General features: G+C 45.6%; 1 protein-coding gene across 1 annotated transcript in view; it reads left to right on the top strand.

Moving 5' to 3' along the window:
* Positions 1-21,364, top strand: part of Armc9 (armadillo repeat containing 9) — a 140,644-nt gene that overhangs the window by 60,054 nt on the left and 59,226 nt on the right. Inside the window, exons 18-19 of the mRNA XM_051154240.1 lie at positions 1,232-1,322; positions 6,413-6,468. Of these exons, the coding sequence (XP_051010197.1) occupies positions 1,232-1,322; positions 6,413-6,468 (147 nt within the window). The remainder of the gene's footprint in view (positions 1-1,231; positions 1,323-6,412; positions 6,469-21,364) is intronic.

The raw sequence follows: 21,364 nt of genomic DNA on the forward strand, positions 1-21,364 counted from the left end.
TAGACATATAAACAGATGTGAGCTGCCATGTGGGTGCTGGCAATCAAACCTGGGTCCTCTGGATGATCTGTGAGCACTCTTAACTGCCTAGCCATCTCTCCAGCCCTATCATTCTGTCTTTAAATTTTTAATTAGGCCAGACAGAGTGGCCCATGCCTTTAATCCTAGCACTTGGGAGACAGAGGCAGGCATATCTCTTTTACATTTAAGTCCTGCCTGATCTATATAGTGAATTTTTGGCAAGGCAGAACTACATTGTAAGACCTTATCTCAAAAATCCCCAAAATGTTAGTGCTTACTAATTTGGGAGGTAGGGCAGCATGCACACATAGAAAAGTCATCAGACAGTTCTCCACCGTGTTTGGAGTCAATGCCTCTCTCTTGTTTCTGCTGCTGCCCTTTGCACTCCAGCCCGTCTTCCCATCCTGTTTCTGCCTATTGTCTCATGTAGGAATTCTGGGACTACAGTTGCACACCGCCACATCTGGCTGCTCACATGGGCTCCAGGGGTAGGACTCAGGTCGTCAGGCTGGTGCAGCCAGGCCATCTCCCTGGCCCCTCCATCTTTCATTTGATAGAATAGGAATTACAGTTGTTTGAAGCAAGCTTCTATTTGTTAAAGACATGTGGTTCAGCTTTTCAAAAATCATAAATGGCCCTAAAGTTGACAAGGCATTGTGCATAAACCCAGGGGAAACATGGGAAAGAAATCATCTCAGGTCAGGCATGATGGCGCATGTCTTTAATCCTAGCAGAGGCAGAGGCAGGTGGATCTTTGTGAGTTCGAGCCCAGCCTGATCTACAATGTGAGTTCCAGGATAGCCAGGGCTACGCAGAGAAACCCTGTCTCAAAAAACCAACGAAACAAAAGACAAAAGGAAGTCATCTCCCCAAACTTTGTGCTTCCCAAACTACAGGCAGTGATGTGCATGCACCCCAAGTGCTGGGATACAGGCATCAGCCCAAGCTCATGATCTCTTTGTTTTTTTCCTAAATGTATTGTAATTATAATTATATTATAATTAAGATGAGATAGTCAACCAAAAAGAAAACAATTCCACTGTGAATTTTAAAGTGAATGTTTAATACCAAGCTGATGATTTTTATTTTAAATAACCTTTCTCCAAAATAAGAAAAAAAAATTATTTTGGATTAGATAAAACTATGCCACTGAAAAGAAGCCCTTCACACCTTAACACCAAAACGTATGCTGTCTCTTCACTGCTCCTAGGGAATGGAGGATATCCTGCGATGCTTCATCAAAGAAGGCAATGCCGAAATGACCCGCCAGATAGAGTTTATCATCAAGCAGCTAAATTCTGGTGAGTAGCATTCGAGATCTGTGTCTTATCTTTTGGTCACATCTGGCAAAAAGACGTCCAGGCTTTCTCACGAGAGATGGTGATACCTTAGAAGTCATTCAGGAGGCTTTTGAGTCAGATATGGTGGTGCACACCTGTAATCCCAGCACTAGAGAGGCTGAGGCAGGAGGATCATCATGAGTTCAGGGTCAGCATGAGCTACATGGAGAGTTTAAGGCCAGCCTAGATCACATAGCAAGACTCCATCTCAAAAAACAAAACAAAAAAACAAGGAGAAAAGAAGCCTTTAAAGAAAGTAGCAGAGCCAAGTTCAACATAGGAAAGTTCAGTAGCATAGTGTCTGCTCGATCTGCATGAGGCCCTGGGCCCATATCTGGTACCACACATACTGCACATATGTGTGCACACGCACCACATACTAGGCACACACATACGCACCACACCTACACACACGCACACACACACACACACACACACAGGCATACCTCAGTGGGCTGACAGAATGGGGAGAGCTCTATCACTAAAGTGCTTGCTATGCAAATATAAGGATCTGAGTTCCAACAGGCTGGAGAGATGGCTCAGTGGTTAAGAGCGCCGCTTGCTCTTCCAGAGGTCCCGAGTTCAATTCCCAACAACCACATGGTGGCTCACAGCCATCTATAATGAGATCTGATGCCCTCTGCTAAAGAAAAAGCACTCATATGCAATTAAAAAAAAAAAAAAAGGATCTGAGTTCGATCACCAGCATCCCAGTAAAAAAAGCCACACATGGTGACACATTGTAATCCCAGAACTGGAGAGTTGGAAATAGGCGGATCCCTGAGGCTCACTGGCCAGTTAGCCTTGCCTAGGTCCCAAAGAGAGACACTGTCTCAACAAGATGGACAGCTCCTGCAGAATGGCATGCAAGGTTGGCCCCTAGCCTCCGTATGCACACACACATACATGTGTGTACACCCTCCATCACCAGTTTAGCCAAGTAGTCAAGGCCAGATTGTCCGAGATTAACATCCCTTATCACAGTAGAGATCTCTTATCACATGAGAGGTGTGTGGTCAACAAAAAGGAGTTCTGAGCAATTACTGAAGGCTTCTCTACCTTGTAAGATATCTTTACGAGCCCCTCCTGTCCCCTCTTAAATCCTGTCCCGCTGATAAGGGCAATAAGGGCAACTGTCCCAGGTCCTATGGCCAGTTAGGGACACAGATGCCAGTCTTTCTAGCACATGTAGAAAATGCCAACATGTCACCATTCCAAAAAGATGTGTAGGTGCCACCTGGCAGCAGAGAGGAGGCAGCTTGGTCTCCTTCTTTCCAGCCCCCTCTGTTGCCATGGTACACACCTGGCAAGAGAACCAGAGAAGCCCTGTGCAAGGGCTAGGGAAGCCCCTGGCTCTTCCTGTGGACTCCTGACACAGGGGACCCTGATGGTGCCAGCATCTGGAACCAAGTTTACCACCTGTCTCTCCTCATGCCTTCCCTGACAGCAGCAGTTGAAGTACGCAGCTCCATTCAGCACACAACAAAAGACAGACTGTCCTCATCTCTCCAACCCAGTGCACCAGGGAAATGCCCACTGGTAGTTGTCTTCAACTCAGTCCCCAGTCTGAGCTGTGCCCATTATAATGTAATTATCATCCTGGGGGCAGTCTCAGGTTGTCCCAGCAAGGTAGATCACTGGGGAAGCCCAAAGGAAGAGTTCAGCCTGGTACCGCTCCATGCAGAATATGCAGCCAACAAAAACATTAAAGAAGTTCATCCCCTGGCTCAGGCCCAGGCCAAAGCTCCAGCCATCCAGGAGCGTAGCCAGCACATATTTGCTCATCATGAGAGAAAGGTCAGAGACACCAGCCAGTATACCAGACAGGAGCAAGGCCAAGCCGTTCCCCAGATTCAGGGGGACCTTTGTAAGGCATGCACCAGCTCAGGGGCAGGGAGGAGATGGTTGTCCCGGGAGGAGGAGCTGAGGCCTTTGAGGTACTCTAGCTCATGGGGCTGGAGGCTTCTGCATAGTTAGGATGTCTGAACCAACACGTTTAAGAGATTATAGGATTGGGAGTTGGGAACTGGGCTGCAGAGTTAAAGTAATAAGTATCCAACTAAGGGGCCTTAACAATTGGTGACATAACAGTAGTACAATTTTGAAAGGCTTCTCCTCATGGCGGACTGGAGTGTGCTATCCAAGGGCAAAGAGAGGAAGTTAGAAGATTAAAACTAAGACGAGTGTAGACTGTGGGGCACTGTGTGCACAGCGGTGCAGGTCAGGAGCATGCGCAGCTGTGCGCGCACCAGGGAGGCGCAGACTGCTATGTCCCACTGGCTCCCAACCTGGGGAGTCTAGAGACTCTGCCTTAGGATGAGGCTGTGTCAGCATGGATGCCTCACTCGTGCTTTCTACCTGCAAGCCTCCTTTCTTGGTGGGCTGGGCAGTTTCTTCACGTATGGTCTTTAGTTCACTCTTTCCTCCTGTTTCTTTCTTCTCTCAGGCTTTCTTGACCTTCATGTCCTGTTTTGTTTTGTTTTTAAAGATTTAATTGTGTGTGTGTGTGTGTGTGTGTGTGTGTGTGTGTGTGTGTGTGTGTGTGTGTGTATACATGCACGCTCTATCTGCATGTACACCCACATGCCAGAAGAGGGCACCAGATCTTATTATAGATGGTTGTGAGCCACCATGTGGTTGCTGGGAATTGAACTCAAGACCTCTGGAAGAGCAGACAGTGCTCTTAACCACTGAACCATCTCTCCAGCCCCTTTATGTGTTTTTAAGAAATAAAAACTAATGATGAAGACAGTAGTAGGGACATAGGGAGAAGTTAATTATGTCATCTGCCTGTAGGGACTTAGGACCCAAAACAGAGAGTGGGAAAAGACCCCCTAGTGTTCTCTGGAGGGACAGACCAATAGAAAATGAGTGTATAAACACACAAACACACACTCATGCGCACACGCACGCACGTGCACACAAACACACACACACTACAAAAGAGAATTTATTAGCTTGGCTTACACTACTGGAGACTAGGTTGTCGTGCAGTGATTGTCCACCTGCTACAGAGGCAGAAAACCTGATGGCTGCTCAGTCCAACAACTGGAATCCTCAAAACAAGAGAGACCCTAATCCAAGGCTAAAGGCCTGGAAACGTCTGGAAGCCATTGGTGTGTGTCGACATTGAAAGGCTGAAGAAGCTAGAGCATCCACAGATGCCTTTGTCTGAAAGGATGGAGTTTGCACACATGGCTGGTGTTTGCACACTTTTAGCCAGCCTGGGTCCCCAGCCTGTGTAATGGGGCCACTGCGTTCAGGGTAGGCGGGTCTTCCATGCTCAGTTGCTGACCTAACTGCAGTTATCCCGGCCAGTGTCCTGTGTTGGTCTCCTTTGTTGCTGGCTGTGGTAAGATAACTGGCAGAAGCATGTAAGGAGGGAGAGGCCTCTGGCTGGCAGTTTGAAGGAACAGCCCGTCACAGCGGCAGGAGCTTGAGGGAGCAAAGAATGGTGGATGCTGGTGCTCTCTTGCATTCTCTTTGTCATTTAGTGATTCGGCCTGTGAAGTAAGACTGCCCACATTTAAAGTGTCTTCCTACCCAATTATCCCAATCTAGAAACTCCCTCTCAGAACTGCCCAGAGGCTTTCCATGGGGACTCCAAATCTCAAGGTGACAGTCAATCTTCAGAGACACACCCAGAAGTGAGCTTTACTAATGTCCTAAGCGTCTCAGTTCAGCTGCAGAGGTGATTAGCCTCCCAAGGGGCTTCCGTTCACAAGGGAGGGTGCTGTCAGGAGTCTAGGTATGATGCCAGGACAGAGGTTCATGGGGGAGAAAGTAGCTCATATTTGCGTGATGTCTGCTATGTACCTGGCCCAGGTGCCTTAATTCTAGTGTGCTGTAAACTCCTCCCAGCTTTCTCTTCCTCTCTCAGTCCACAAGGAAGTAAGCAACATGATCCCCATTTGCAGGTGAGGAAATGGCTCATTTTCTGGTTCTGAGTACTGTGCACTTGTGCCTCTGTACAAACTTTATAGATCTAGCAATGAGCCTCAGGCTATGCTCTCCCACCCCCAACAAAAATCTCACACACACACACACACACACACACACGCACACATACACACACGCACACACACACACTGACTATTAAAGCACATAGCCTTGGTGGGAAGTTTCAGCTGCATGATAAATTTATGCACAAACAGTGCTAGTGACTGTCCCTGTTCCCCCTTGGCTCCTCAGCTAGGTCATAAGTCACATGTTGTGGAACTTCCTGCCACCCTCAACCCTGAAAAGCTCTGAGTCAGAAACCCCCTTTGTTCAGGGGATTTTGAAAGGTCTTCCCTTCAGTCCCCGCTATACTGTGCATGGTAGCGGTCTCCCCTAGTGTAGCTCCCCCTCAGCCTTGAAGGAAGAGCTCCTTCTCCCCCTTCAGGGAAGGCCTCATCATGCCGTCTGTAGCAGATGCTATGTCTCTCCTAACGTTCTCCTTCGCAAGGCCTGATCATGGCCCCTTATGGTCAGTCTGTCTGTCTCTCTGTATCTGTCTCCCCCCGTACCCCCTTCCATAAAGCTCATCTGAAGGGAAACCTCATGTCAGCTCCTTTCCCAAGCCTACATCTTTAAGTTAGAACAGTGGGGTTCAGAAAGTGGAACCTCAGCCAGGTGTGGTGCACACCTTTAATCCCAGCATTCAGCGAGGCAGAGGCAGGAAGATTACTGTGAGTTCGAGGTCAGCCTGGTCTACAAAGAGAGTTCCCAGGACAACCAGGGCTGTTACACAGGAAAATCCTGTCTCAAAAAAAAAAAAAAAAAGTTCTGATAAAAACAGAGAATGTATTGAGCCTGCTGAGAATAATAGCAAGCTGAGGCTGAAATAGTCATGATTAGGGATGACCAAGAGAGTAAACGGTGTAGTAACGGGTGATCTGGAGCTGTCAGTCAGGGCTGTGGAAGCTTCATGAGCAGAAGCAGTCAGGGATGTCGGCTGTGGTCAGGAGTGTGACTCTCCACATGATGCTCACATGAGTGCACTAGCTGATGCTCAGTGTCCCGAGGGCCAAGCTTTGTGGGTTTTTTCTGATTTTTTTTTTTCTTTATAGAAGATTTACTGGATGGTGTTCTTGAATCCGATGATGATGAAGAGGAAGATGATGAAGTAAGTTGAAGGTTCTTGAAACAACACAGAAAGCTCTGCTATACTCCTCTGTGTCCCAAACACTTAGGCAGGAATGGAGTCCTCTTGCCTTTGTGCTTTTCCTCGTAGTTCTGGGGTTAGTGGGGACTTGGTGTGTGGTGGTTCTGTAGCCCTCACACGAGGTCTCATGTGGCTGCCGTCATCCTTCACAGCCTCTCTCCAGGTGGCTGGCATCTCCAGTGCTCCAGCCTGGACTGTTTATGGATCAGAAGCTGGGCTCCCAGAGGGGAGGAGCAAAAGTCTCCCATGCTTATGTCTCAGGACAGCACTCTGTCCGTATTCTCCTCAGCCTCCATCTAACCCCTGCCCAGGCTGTGGTGTGGACACAGACCTCATGACATGTGCACACTTCACAGGCGCAGCATTGGACCTCCTGTAGCTTCTGGGGTTCCTCTCTGTGACTTTTTGCTCTGAAGAGCCATGAGCCCTCACCTGTCTCCTTGGTGACAGGAATGATGACAAATAGGCTTGTGATGAGATGCTGTGGACTAAGGAACCCTGGTGTGGTTTGGAGCTGACAGGACCACCCACTTTTCTGTCCTATGCCCATTCTTTTGGTGTAGGTTTGCTGGCAGTGAGAAACCTGCCCCCTTATCCACCGAAGTTACTTGACATGCAGAGTCTTGGTGAGGTCCTGTAGGGGACAGTAACTTGGAGGCTGAGGCAGCCACTCATACGATAAGCTTCTGTGTAGCTTTTCCTTCAGGCCTAGAAAGGACAGACACATCATCCTGTCCTTGTAGTGACAACATGGCTTGTCTGTACTGTGTATGTGGAGAGCAGTTAGAGCAGATGTGAACGTGGGGAGCTACTTGGGGTGCATCCACCCCATGCATGGATGTGGGAAGACAGATTTGTAGTTGTGGCTCTGTTCTGCCATTTAAAAGGTGTTGGGTAAAAGCAACTTTGTTTCCCCAGCGGCATCATTGAGACCATAGTTATTTAGGATCTGCCAGGTAACTAACTTCCCCCAACAGCCCAGTAACCCTCCTGCCGTTCCTTTTCTGGGCTGCAGGTGGCACCAGCAGGCACTCTTGCTTCTCTTCCTGTCTGATGAGGCAACGGAGCCGCAAATCTTAGCTACCATTCTCTCCACTGGGGACAGAGACCAGTCCTGTGCCACAAGAAAAGCTGCTGTGGTGAAACTGGCCTTAGAGGAGTCAGCAGACTTTTTGTAAAGGGAAAGATTGGCAGTGTCAGGCTGGGAGGGCCACATGATCTCAGTTGAAACCACTCAGTTCTGCCCTTTAACACACAGTGGCAGCTGTGAAACCTGGCTGCATGCCCCCAAAACTATCTGTGGACACTAAAAGTTAGAAGGCTATATAATTTCCATGTCATTTAATTTTGTTTCCAATATTTAAAAGTATAAAATGTGTTGTTCCCCTCAACTAAACAAATGTTCAAGGGCGGTTGCTGCCACCGCTAGGGCAGAGGCCAGCTGTGGACACAACACAGGCCGTGTGCTCCACTGCAGTAAGGCGCCTCCTTTGTTCTTAACCCTTGACACAGAATTGAGTTAATCATTTTATTCCATTAACTTTTGTTGCCTCATCAAAAAAAGATTCCTCTCAAATTCTGTGCTCTCCCCTTCCTCTGTCCTCTTTGGTGTTTCTCTGATTTTTTTTGATGATTTGCTTTATAGATAATGTTTGGAGACCAGGGTCTTGCTCTGTACCAAGGCTGGCTTTGATCTTGCGTCCTCTTGCCTCAGCTTCCCAAGTCACCATGCCTGGTTTGTTCAATTATTTTGCTTCTAATCCTTTAGCTTTATATTATAATAACTCCTTTAGTCCAAGTGTGCCGATTAATCATGGGAGTTCAACTTGTGCACATTTCCCTTTGGCAGTGTTCCAGTCAGCTACAAAACACACACGGACAGAGGTCTCTGGATTTGCTGCTGCTCCACAGGTTTTTATTTTTAGCAGTGTCTTTGTCAGGGAGGGCTTCTGCTGCTGTGACACAGCACAGTCCATCCTGTGGAGCAGAGGGCTTAGCTGGCTTCTGTTTCCACCTCACAGTTTGTGACCAGGGATGTCAGGGTAGGAAGTGTAAGTGGGACCCTGGAGGCAGGAGCAGGAGCAGAAGCCGTGGAGTGCTGCTCCCTGGCTGCCCCGCATGGCTTGCTCAGTTTGGTTTTATACGCTCCGGGACCACCTGCCCAGAGCCAGCACCTCCCACAGCGGCCTAGACCTTCCCACATCAGTCATCAATCAAGAAAATACACTACAGATTTGCCTACAGGCCAACCTGATGGAAACATTTTGAAGTTCCTCTTTCCAGATTACTCTAGTTTGTGTCAAGTGAAAACAAAACAAAACAAAAAACAACCTACTAGGGCTGAGGTTGGCACTTGAAAACATTTGTTACAGTAACTAGGTTTCACAGAAGTTTCCTAGAAGAGATTGTGAAGGGACAATAAAGGGACAGGACCAAAAGTGACAGTGACAACTGACTGGGCCAGCAGATCCTGGGCTTTCCTCCTCTGTGGTCCTCACAGTACACTGCCATGTTTTAACTGGGGACACCTTGGGACACCCTGCTGTGTCTGCTTTCACCAAGGCCAGGCATTAGGTTTATAACTCTGTGTCAAGGAACTGCTTGAGTGACAGTGCCACTGTTCCATTCACAGTGACAGCCCTGAAGCAGACAGTATTGCCACTGTACCAGAGTCGTAGCTCTCTTACTTAGCAGTGCAATACTTTTTTTTAAATTTGATATTTAGACCCAATGCAAAGGCTGGAGTCAGTTGCTTAGTGACATGGCTCTCCAGAGTGACCAGGCACCAGGTGAACGATGCTGGCCTTGCTGTACACTGAGCTGACAGCTGCATCTGCAGCACTCCGCCTCACCACCGGCCTAAGGGGAACCAGATGCAAAGTCTAGTTTTTCTCTCTAATGTCAAGAAACACAACTATTTATCTACTGTGCGAAAACCTCAGTTATGTTTAATATCCACCCGTTTGTAACTGAAAATGAACATTTCCAGAGCTAGCAACACATCTACTGACTTAGAGACCATGTAGGGAGCACTGTGATGAAGACAAACATAGCTGGGTGTGGGAAGCTAGCACTCAGGGAGGAAGCTGAGGCAGGAGGATGTTGAGTCCAAAACCAATATGGGCTACATAGTAATACCTCATCTCAAAAAAATCATAAATTGAATGTGAACAGTGCTTAAAACAAAGCAAACATATAAACCTACCCGCCTATGAGTTATAGATAGACTTATGTGCCCATGCAGCAGAAAGGTGTGGAAAGCTACACCCTTTTTATTGACATTAGGAACTGCAAAGGGGGAAAAGGAATGAGGAAGTGTGGGTGGGAGGTTGAGACAAGTCTTGATCAGCAGGGCCTGGGACTGCAGACTGTCCAGCAAGGGGAAAAGTAAGAAACAGGCAGTGGATGTGGTAGGGCTGAAGTCAGTTGCACAGTCTGGGTTCTGCCTTAATGAGGTAAAGGCCACGATACAGCAAAGTAAAGAGCACACAGGGCACAAGAAAATGGCAATGCTAATCTATCCCACCCTTCTTACAGTGTGGGCACGTGCAGGAACAGGAGAGGAATAAAGGGCCGGTTTGGTTTGGTTTGGTTTGGTTTGGTAAGACAGATAATAACTAAGCATATCCACCTACAGCGGCCAGAAGGTATGAGACTGGACATTCAAGCTAGGAAAAGGAGGCCTGGATCCTTATGAGCTAAAAGAATCTTAAAAAAAAAAAAAAAAAAATGTAAGGCTCCAGGCCCATTGAAATCTCCAGAGAAATCAAAGCAGTCTTAGATAAGCTAGGAAAAGCATTCAAGAGAATGGGCAGTACCAGCTGATTGTTGGGCAAGGGCTCAGATGCTCCATCTTGTGCTTTGAAGAATTGTATAATCTCATGTGCTCTGTTTTTATGATTACATGTGTCTGGTGTTACTCAAGGGCTGGCAGGAAGTGCCAGGGGCCAGAAACCCAAGTCAGTGTCCTCACCTCCAAGGAGTTTCCTTAGTATATGCTCGGATGAGGCTCGTGTGTCACCTTACACATGGCTTTAAGTGGAAATAAAATGCCTTCCAGTACAATTTGAGAAGATTGATTTTAAGACAAATATTCTCTCCCTCTTAACAAAATACGTTTTCATGCCAGGGGCAGTCAGCCATGCACATTTACTAGTGGGAGCCATGCAAACAACCCAGTTTCCTTCCGTCATATCTTCCTTTTATTATGTATTGAACAAATATTTAAGGACCTTGAAGTTACCATGTTCTAGGAAATACAGAAGGGATTAAAAAAAAAAAAAAAAAAAAGATTCCCTGAGAATGGCTGTGGTTTACAATTCCGCCATAGAGAAGACGGGGACGATCCTGGGGCCAGAAGTCGCCACTATGAGGCGTTACCACGTGGGGGCTTCGGCTGGATCCTGCTGTGTCTGCCCACTCTCACACATGGCAGACAGGAAAATGCCACTCACCACATTCAAGAAGCTAGTGAGCAACAGAGCTGGTATTCATACCCACATGACGTGAGGTGACAAAGCATGTGCTAGGGGCCTCTGGTCAGATACTGGTAGACACAAGATAGACAGCAGATAGTAGAAAATAAACACGTAGTTATAGATTCATAAAGGGGAAGGAAATGGAAAGTGCTATAGTGAGAGGAGAGGGTTCTAGAATGGAAGACAGGCTTGGTCAAGAAAAGCCTAGGGTGGAGAGGAAGTGCTGTGGGTTGAAAGAAGGCACACAGTGGCAACAGGAGACCACACAACCGTATGTCTGATTCTCCACCTCAGCCCTCACCCAGGAAAGGATGCTTGTTACTCAAGTGTACATGGGCTTCCTCAGATACACATAGGCATGCACATAAATATGATCCCATCTGTACGTTTTGGTAATTGTGTTGCAGATCTAATATAAATATACAGATACATGTACATATGCACAATGTGGCCTTTCCCTTTTGTTAATATTCTTTGGAAATCCTTCTGAGTCAGCTGCATAGCAGGCTGATGTTTCTCAGTGTGGTGAGTATACAGTTGCCCAGATTTTGCTACTTCAAGCAGTGCTAGAGAAAACATAAACATCTCATTTGTTGGAGCTTTTATTTATATGGGCTCTTGCTTGCTAGGTCAAAAAAAATATATGTATGTATATATGTATACACTATATATATATATATGTTTTTTAAAATTACAATAAATTTCTCCAGATTGATTGATGGATTGATTTTACTTTTAGATGGGATCTCATGGTACCCAGGCTGGCCTTGGACTTTGAGCTTCTTTTCCTCTGCCTCCTAGCTGCTGAGTTTGCTGTTATGGGCCATTGAGCTCTTTTATGTTTTGGTTTTGTGCAAATTTCCTTTTTTCAAAAAAATCATTTGGGCTTTTATATTTCTTCTTAAGACAGCTTTGTAATTTGTGGGTTTTAGTTTTTTTGTTTGTTTTAGTCATCTTAAGTTATCTAGTCGGCTGGGTTGTTGTTGCTCATATCATTGCCTTCAGATTCTTCTTGTTTCCGTAGGTTCAGTAGTGATGTCCCATTTATCAATAGGAGCCTTCTCTTTTCTTGGTGTTTCTAGCTAACGGCTTTGTCAGTTTTATTCATCTGTTCTCAGAGTCAGTTTTTTGTTATTGTTTTGTTAGTTTTCTCTGCTATTTTGTGCATCTCTTTCTGATTTCTGTTACTTCCTTTCTTTTGTTAACATTAATTTTCATATGCCTTTTTTTTCTGCTTCCTACAGTATAAATTTAGGCTATGGACTTCAGATCTTTTTATCTAAACACAGTTATAGCTGTGCAGCTTCTAAATATGTTTGCTTTATTTGTCTCTAAGAATTTCCTAGTTTTCTTGGTGATTCTTTTTTTTTTTTTTTTTTTTTTTTTTTTGAGACAGGGTTTCTCCATGTTACCCTTGGCTTTCCTGGACTCGCTTTGTAGACCAGGCTGGCCTTGAATTCACAGCAATCCCTCTGCCTCTGCCTCTGCCTCCTGAGTGCTAGGATTAAAGGAGTACACCACCATGCCCGGCTTATGACTCTTTTTTTAGCCCCTCCTAAGCAGTGGACTTTGGATTGAAACCTCAGAGCCAGAATAAATAAAGCTTGCCTTTCTTAGGTGTTCATCACAGTGTGACAAAAGTGACTGGCATGCCTGTGTGCCTCCCTTTGCACTGTCTGGTGTTGCCCATCCCTGCTGCTGCCCCTTCTGTGCAAATGTCAGAAGTCCGGTTGTTTCAGGATTTGCCATAAGTGTCAACAGATACAGGCAGAACTTTAAATATTTCACTTGAGTTTCGTTGCCTAGTATTTAAAGATCATTGACGATGAGCAGTTGCTGTTGATCCTGAATATTCTCTCGAACAAGTCCAGACATCATTCTGACGTCATCAGACATCAACCAGCAGACTGCTGACTCAGTGCTGGCATTTGCAGCCTGTGGTCCATAGGTTTTTGTCATCATTGCCTCTGTGTCCTTTGCTGACTAGGCCCCATCAGCATTTTGCAATGTGGTCACAGTGCAAGGTGCTTGAAAGTGTGTAGCCACAGTCTTCCCATTACTTCCCTGTGTTCTTCAGTGTCTGCATTTTCTTTTTTTTTCTTTCTTTCGTTTTTTTGAGACAGGGTCTCTCTGTGTAGCCTTGGCTGTCCTGGACTCGCTTTGTAGACCAGGCTGGCCTCAAACTCCCAGTGATCTGCCTGCCTCTGCCTCTTGAGTTCTGGGATTAAAGGTGTGCGCCACCACGCCCGGCCCCAAATTATATTCTTAACTGATGTTACAACACTGTTCAAATATATTCTGTTGCCTAAAGTTACACTAGAAATCTGGAAAAGAGGCCAGGCTCGTGGTGGTGTGCACTTTAATTCCAATACTCAGAAAGCAGAGGCTGGCAGATCTCTGTGAGTGAGACGAGCCTGTCCTACACAGTAAGTGTCAGGCTAGCCAGAGATACACAGTGAGACGCTGTCTCAAAATAAATAAGCAAATAATAAATAAAATAAAACCAGGGCAAGGTAGCTTTCATAATATTTTCACTGATTTTTCATTTTTCTGTTTTGTTTTATTGTTTGTGGTAGGTATAGGTGTGTACATGTGTATAAGTGTGTATAAGTGTATGTATAGGTGTGTACACGTGTGTAAGGGTGTGTGTAGGGTGTGTGTACATGTATGTAGCTGGAGGTAGGGAGTGTGTGTATACACATTATATATATATTGCTTTGGTGTTTTGCCTGCATGCATGTCTGTATGAGGGTATCAGGTCCCTGGAACTGGAGTTACAGTCAGTTATGAGCCACCATGTAGGTGCTGGGAATTGAACCCTGGTGCTCTGGAAGTCAATGCTCTTAACTGCTGAGCCATCTCTCCAGACACACACACACACCTTTTTTTGTTGTTTTTTTTGAAACAGGGTTTCTCTGTGTAGCCTAGGTTGGCCTGGACTCACTGTGTAGACCAGGCTGGCTTCGAATGTACAGAGATCTCCTGCCTCTCCCTCCTGAGTGCTGGGATTACAGGTGTGTGTCACCACCATGCTAGCTCATATTTTCCAGCTTTACCTCGAATCTTTAATAAATTCCATCCTTCCACAAATTAGCACCCCCCACCCCAACTCTGTATTCCTAAAGGACTTGAGAATTTAAACAGAACAGCCTCAACTCTGTGACGTGTTTTTCCTGGGATATTGCATCCCATGCATACAGGTGTCTCCATGGCTTTAAGGTCTTGTATGCTGTCCTTCAAGTTCCAGTCCTTAAATACCCAGTCCACATGACTGTCACTGCTGAGTCACCTTCTCTCATACTCCAAAAACTTATGAGCAAATTCAGATGTGTTCCATTTAAGTATAATGGCCAAATTAATTGTATTAGTGTTGTAGTTTACCTGTAGTGGAGCCTCACACAACTTACCTAGTAAAGTTAAATCAGAATTAAATAGAACCTAGAAAGCCTTTGTAAGTCTTGAGCTGGCAAGACGGCTCAGCTGGTAAAAGCCCTTATTGTGCAAGCCTGATGATCTGAGTTCCTTCCTTGGAACCCTTGTTTTCTAATCTCCATACATGTGCTGAAGCAAGCATGCGCCAAAATGTGTACACATGCACTCACCGTATATATAAATACACAATATATATATATGTATGAACAAAATAATAATAAATACTTTTTTAAGAAAAGAGTATGTCCAAGATAGGGCTAAGTGAGATAAGGATGAGCAAGTTGATGCTGATAAATAAAGCAAAGACTGGTGGGGAGGCCTGGTGGTACTCAGAGGAAGAGTAGACAGGCTACCAGGATGAGACCTGATAGGCTGTGATCGTATGGTGAGGGAAATAGGATGAAAGAGGGAGGAAGGGGAGAATGGAAGATACAAGTGAGAGGATGAAAATTGAGATGTAATATGAATAAATTACTTAAGTAAAAAATTTTTTTAAAAGAAAAACAAAAAACTAAGACTGAGGGTTTTTTTTGTTTTAAGATTTATTTATTTATTACATATATAGTGTTCTGCCTGCATGTACACCTGCATACAAGAAGAGGGAACCAGATATGATAGATGGCTACGAGCCACCACGTGGTTGCTGGGAATTGAACTCAGACCTCTGGAAGAGCAGCCAGTGCTCTTAACCGCTGAGCCATCTCTCCAGCCCGAGACTGAGTTTTTGAGAAGGTACAGTACATCAAGGCATTTGTCTCATAAGCGAATCAAATCTCCATGGAAGGAGGGAAATCTACAGAGTTTTCCTCTCACCTCCACATGCATACATGACCTGTGTGCACACATAACAACAACAACAACAACACCTGAGTAATTTTTTAAGATGGCTGTTAAGATAATTCATCAGGTAAAAGCTCTTGCCCCACACAGCCTGATGACTGCTTTGATCCCCAGAACTCATGTAAAGGTAGAAAAATAGAATTGATTTCTATATGTGCACTGTGACATGTGTGCCAATATACACATACTATGTCATGCACATGCAATAATTGTTTTAAACAAAAAAGACTAAGACCTGGGGATGGAGAGATGGCTTGTTGGGAATATAGAGCCCTTCATCAATATTGAAGATGCCCCTTCCCTGGCCTGCCTTGCCAGATATGGAGGCACAGGAGTTGGGATTCTAAGAAAAACTCTAGGCTTTGTCAATTAAACATTCAAAAGTTTTGTTCCCGCCATTTACACATTTACACAGTCTAGCTCCTAGAGAGCCAGGCACCCCTGCATCCGGCATGGCAGATCAGGGGTACCCAGCCACCCCTCCTGCTGCAGCCTTGAGTGAGAAGTAGTTCAGAGACTGGCTAAGAAGGGAACTGCCCCTGGAGATGGAGCCTGGAGGAGCTGGGAGCTGAGAGAGGAGCATGGTGTTAAGAGCCCCCAGACTGGTAATCACTGTATATGTTCACGTGCATTTGTGTGAAGTACCCAAGGAGACCAGAAGGGAGCATTGGGTCACCAGAACTGGTGTTGGGGATAGTTGTTAGCCATCTTGCAGGTGCCAGGAGTGAGCAGCCAGTGCCCTTAACTGAGAAGCCACTTCTCCAGCCCCAAGGGTGGAATAATTATTTTTTTCTTTTTTCTTTTTCTTTTTTCTTTTCTTTTTCTTTTCTTTTCTTTTTTTTTTTTTTTTTTTTTTTTTTTTTTTTTTTTTTTGGAATAATTTTAAATGGGAAACACACTGTCCAACCTGGCTAGAAGAGAAAAATTAAGGGCCAGTTCCCTCCCAGTGACCTGCGTTGCAAGGCAAAGACAGTTGAGAGCCTCGCTTCCCGGGAACTCCATCACTTTCACACACAACTTACAAGATTGTTTGCCCACCTTAAGTTTCTTCAGGACATGTGTCCAAAGAGACAACAGTTAGACTTTCATGAATCACCTTGGCTGACGGTCGGTCACCTGTTGTGGCCAGCTTGCTTGGCATGGGGTAGCCTGTGCTTTCAACTTCCTAATGCTTAATTAGCACAGAAACATCTTTCCTGTGTCTGTTTCACTTGCAAGGCTTTTCCATTATTCAATCAAGTTAATAAAGAAGCCACGGTTTTCCAATTAAGGCTTTTGCACTGCTGCCCTCATTTCCACTCTGGTTTCCATGGAAGTAGACATCAGATTCCTCAAAACAAGGTGAAGGCTTGAAGGCACCTCAGAATTCCTAGGCATTTACAAACCATATTTGTCCAAGATCGTTTCTATGGAAACTGGAAAGGCCAATCTACTTTACAGTAAATGGTTTTTTTTTTTTTTTCTCTTATCTAAGTTTTAAAAGTAGTATATGGGGATTTTCTATGGCATAGATAATTTGGGATAACAACACAGTGCATGTGTGGATTACATTTATCATTTTAAAGTAAAACTTCTCTTATTTATTCTTTGACAATTCCATAGATGTAAACAATGTGTCTTGATCATCCCTACCCCTTTACCCCCAGGCATCCTAACAAGTCTCCTTCTGGTTCCACTTTCTCTGTCTCTGTCCTTCCCTCACTGTGTCTGTGTGTCTATTAAGTCCAATTAAAGCTGCCTGCTGGAATGTTGACTGACCTTGTTGGCTTGACCTTGTGCAGGTAACCACAGCTATAGCCATGGCCATGTCATGTGCAGAAGACAACACTTGAAAGCATTTCTCCCCATCCTCATCCTCTGTCTCTTACAGCCTTTCCTCCCCTTCTTCCAAGATGTTCCCTGAAACTTAAGGATGGAGGATGATTAGATATCCCATTTAGGTCTCAGTTGTTACTTATTCTTATCACTTTGACTTGTTGAGTCTCTGACCACAGCAGAGGGAAACATATCTGGCAAGGTTGAGGATGGGAGTAGCATACATACTTAGAAGGCAGTTTGACAACATGCCAATTTAGCAAGACAACAGTAGTAAGTCCTCTGTCGCTGCTTTTCCCACACTGCCACCCTAGGGCCTCTGACCTTCTGAGCCATAGGATTTTGACCAGGTTTACAGTACCAGGTTTGAATTCCTTCCTGTGGAATATGCCTCAAATTCAATCCAAAAGCGTTTGGTTTCTCTGATCATTTTTGTGCCACTATTGTATCAGTGAGCACTTCTTTCCTGGCAAGTGGATATTGTAGCATGTAGGCATCTAGCCTTTGCCCACCAGCTTGCATAGCGCCTCTGGCACTGTGGAAGCAAGCCAGCAGGAAGAAGTTTGGGGGTCAGTTCTGCTTGGTTTCTCTATGTCTTGCAGCCAAAGTGTGTTGTGATTTCACAACAGGGTCTACCATCTGATACTGAATAGCCAAGAGCAATGGCAATAGCCTGTGTTGTTTGAGGGCCCTCAGGCCATAAGAAGTTATCCCACTGCCCCTGAGATTTGTGTTAATAAACTATGTCTTTGAGGATGTAGCATTGTCCATGCAGGGTTCTGTATTTTTTGGACCATACGATGCACTTTTCCCCAAAAAAAGCGGCGGCGGGGGGGGGGGGGGGGCAATTAGAGTGCACCTTATGGTCCAATTGCTGTTTTTACTGTTTTTCTTGTTTTACTGCTCTAAAAACTGGGTGCGTCTTATGGTCAAGTGCATCTTATAGTCCGAAAAAATACCTATTTTCAAACCCCTTTGTTTGTTTATATGTTTTGTGTATGCGGGGTTTTGCCTGCACCTCTTTATGTGTACCACATTTTATGCAGTGTCTACAGAGGCCAGAAGATGGTATCAGAACTCCTGGAACTGGCGGTGCAGATGGTTGTGGGTTCTCACACAGGTGCTGGAAACCAAACCAAACCGAACTCTGCAAGCGTATTGAGTGTTCTTAACCACTGAGCATGTCCCCACTCCTTTTCTGTTGTTGTTGTTTTCATGTTCTTGTTTTATGTGTATAGGTGCTTTGCCTCTATGTATGTCTGTACACTATATGCATGCAGTACCCACAGAAACTAGAAGAGGACGACATATCCCCTGGGACTAGAGTAGCACATGGTTGTGAGCCACTTTGTGAGTACTGGGAACCCAAACAAACCTAGGACACTGGAAGAGCAGCCTGTGCTCTTAACCACTGAGCCATCTCTCCAGCCCTATTTCTCGGTATTTCGTCACTTTTGTTTGTCTGTTTTTCAATACAGAGTTTCTCTGTTTCTCTTGGCTGTCCTGGACTTGCTTTGTAGACCAGGCTGGCCTCAAACTGAACAGAGATCCACCTACCTCTATCTGCCCACTCCTGGCCTTACTTTTATTTTATGTGCATTGGTGTCAGGTACCCTGGAACTGGAGTTGCAGACAGTCGTGAGCTGTTATGTGGGTGCTGGGAATTGAACCCAGGTCCCCGACAGAGCAGCTAGTGCTCTTAACTGCTCAGTCATCTCTCCAGGCCCCTTGTCACGTTTCTGTACACAGTTTCTGTACACAGTTTCTGTACACAGTTTCTGTAGAGCAGAATTGCATAACCACAGTGTTTCTATTAATAGAAGCTGCTGAGCCCTGGTGGGAGCTAAATTAAAGCAAAGCAGATAGTCCATGGTGGGAAAGCATACCTTAGGCCAAGAAACATACAGGAACTTGGTGTTGGGGGGGGGGTGCTGTGAAAAGAGCAGTAGAGAAGGAAGGGCATGGGGAGCCTCGCTGTGGGCAGAGGGAAGGGCAAGTGGCCGAGCATTGAGTGGTAGAATGTTGGTGCATTTTAGAGCAGTGAGAAGTGGGGAAAGAGTGGAACATAGATTACTTAGGATCCGGGGAAGACTGTCATGTTTCGGCTTTTTGTCACTGTTGCTTCAAGGTTTATTTTGTGTCAATGAGTGTGTTGCCTGCTGCTGTGTATATGCACCACATGCATGCCTGTTGTTCCAGGGACCAGAAGACATCATTAGATCTCCTCAAACAGGACTTACAGACAGTTGTGAGTTCTTATGTAAGTGCTAAAAGCCAAGCCCATGTCCTCTACAAGAGCAACAAAAGCTCTCAACAATGGGTAAGCTATCTCTCTAGCCCCGGAAATCAGCATTTATTCTGAAAGAGGAAGGAAGCTGAAAAATATCAACTTTACTGATTTTACAAAGAAAGTTCAAAATGCCTCCTGAATTTTGAAATTCACTCACTGTTTGGGCAGAAATGGCACATACCTTTAATCCCAGCACTCAGGAGGCGGAGGCAGGCAAATCTCTGAGTTTGAGGCCAGCCTGGGCTACAGAACTAGTTTCAGGATAGCCAGGGCTACACAGTGAAACCCGTCTAGAAAAACAAAATGACAACAACAACAAATTCATTTATTAACTTTCCTGTGCCTGTGGTTGAACTGAGCCTCCGAGCACTGGGACCAGGCACTTCTAGATTGAGGAAGCTTTTGGGTGAAGCCAGGCATCATCCATTACAGTCTCAGGGGCCCTTCCAGCACGAGTCCTAGACCACCCTACATGTGATAATCTCTCTAAATGGACCAATTACTGACTACGGCAGACTAGGGCTGTCCTCGTCCCAGTGCGTGCAGCCTTTGCCAGTGACCTATGTCAGGTGTGGAGCTGTGAGGTCTGTGAGCGGCTTGCCTGTTCCTTTGCTCCTTGAGCTACTGAAGAGCCTGTGACTCTCTTTTCTCCTGTCATCATCCTCAGATGGCACAAGGGTCCATGACTCATCCATCTGAAAGCGCTTACAGCTTTCCTTTCATTTCCTCTTCTGTCCACATCTGCCTTAGGCCTGTTTAATTGCCAGCCATCTGCCTTCCCAGCCTTCCATGCATGTGGCCCACAGACCATCTTAGAGCAGGGAATGGGCCATGAGGCATGTGGTCATTTTCCCTTTAGCTGAAAGAACATTATACTTTTAAATAACTTTCATTCCTTTTTATGGCTTATGGGTATTTTGTCTTCATGTATGTCAGTGCTCCATGTGTATACAGTGCACACAGAGGTCAGAAGAGGCTGTCATGCTCCTTGGGACTAGAATTACAGATGCTGTCACCTGCCATGAGGGTGCTAGGAATTGAAACCAGGTCCTCTGGAAAAGCAGCCAGTGGACTTAACCACTAAGCCATCTCTCGAGCCCCTTTATCTTTAAAGAATTTAGTTTTATTATTTTTAGTTATGTGTGTAGGAATGTCCACATTAGTGCAAGAGAAGTGGAGTTCTAGGCAATCAAAAACAGCCTTTGGTGGTTGCTGGGGCTCAAACTCGGGTCCTCTGAAGAGAGAGCTCTTAAATGCTAAGCCGTCCCTCCAGCCCCTGAAGGGACATGCTAAATTTTGCAGAAAGTATAAAAGATCATTTAGTGAAGCCAGGTGTAGTGGCGCACACCTGTAATCCCAGCAGTCTGAGAGGCGGAGGCAGGTGGATTTCTGTGAGTTCGGGGCCAGCCTGGTCTACAAAGTGAGGTCAGGATAGCCAGGGCTACACAGAGAAACCCTGTCTTGGGGGGCAGGGGGAAGGATCATTCAGTGGACAACTGTGCTTCTGCCCTTTTCCTTCTTCCCTCCTGACCTGCCCCGCTCCCCCCCTCAACTTCCCAGGATTAGCTGTTCCCATAAACTAAGGTGAAAATCTGTAGATGAATCTGTACTTTTGTGATTTTCTTTTTAATTTTGTACTAAATGTGCACATACCATAACACACATGTGGAAGTCAGGGGACAACCTGCAGGAATAGCTTCTCTCATTCCACCGTGTGGGTTTCAGTGATTGAACTCAGGTCTTTAGGCTCGTCAGTGAGCACCCTTGCCCACTGAGCCTTCTCACCAGCCCTTATGATATCTTTTGTTCATTCACTACTCACTCATCCATTCGTTCATTCATTCATTCATTCAGGGTGTGTGTGTGTGTGTGTGTGTGTGTGTGTGTGTGTGTGTGTGTGTGTGTGTGTGTGTGTGTGTACGTGTACCACATGTGTGCCTGGTAACTTAGAGGTCAGAAGAGGGCATCCAGTCCCCTGAACCTGGACTTGCTGATTGTTCTG

Source organism: Acomys russatus, chromosome 12 (assembly GCF_903995435.1).
Source record: "Acomys russatus chromosome 12, mAcoRus1.1, whole genome shotgun sequence".
NCBI lineage: Eukaryota > Metazoa > Chordata > Mammalia > Rodentia > Muridae > Acomys > Acomys russatus.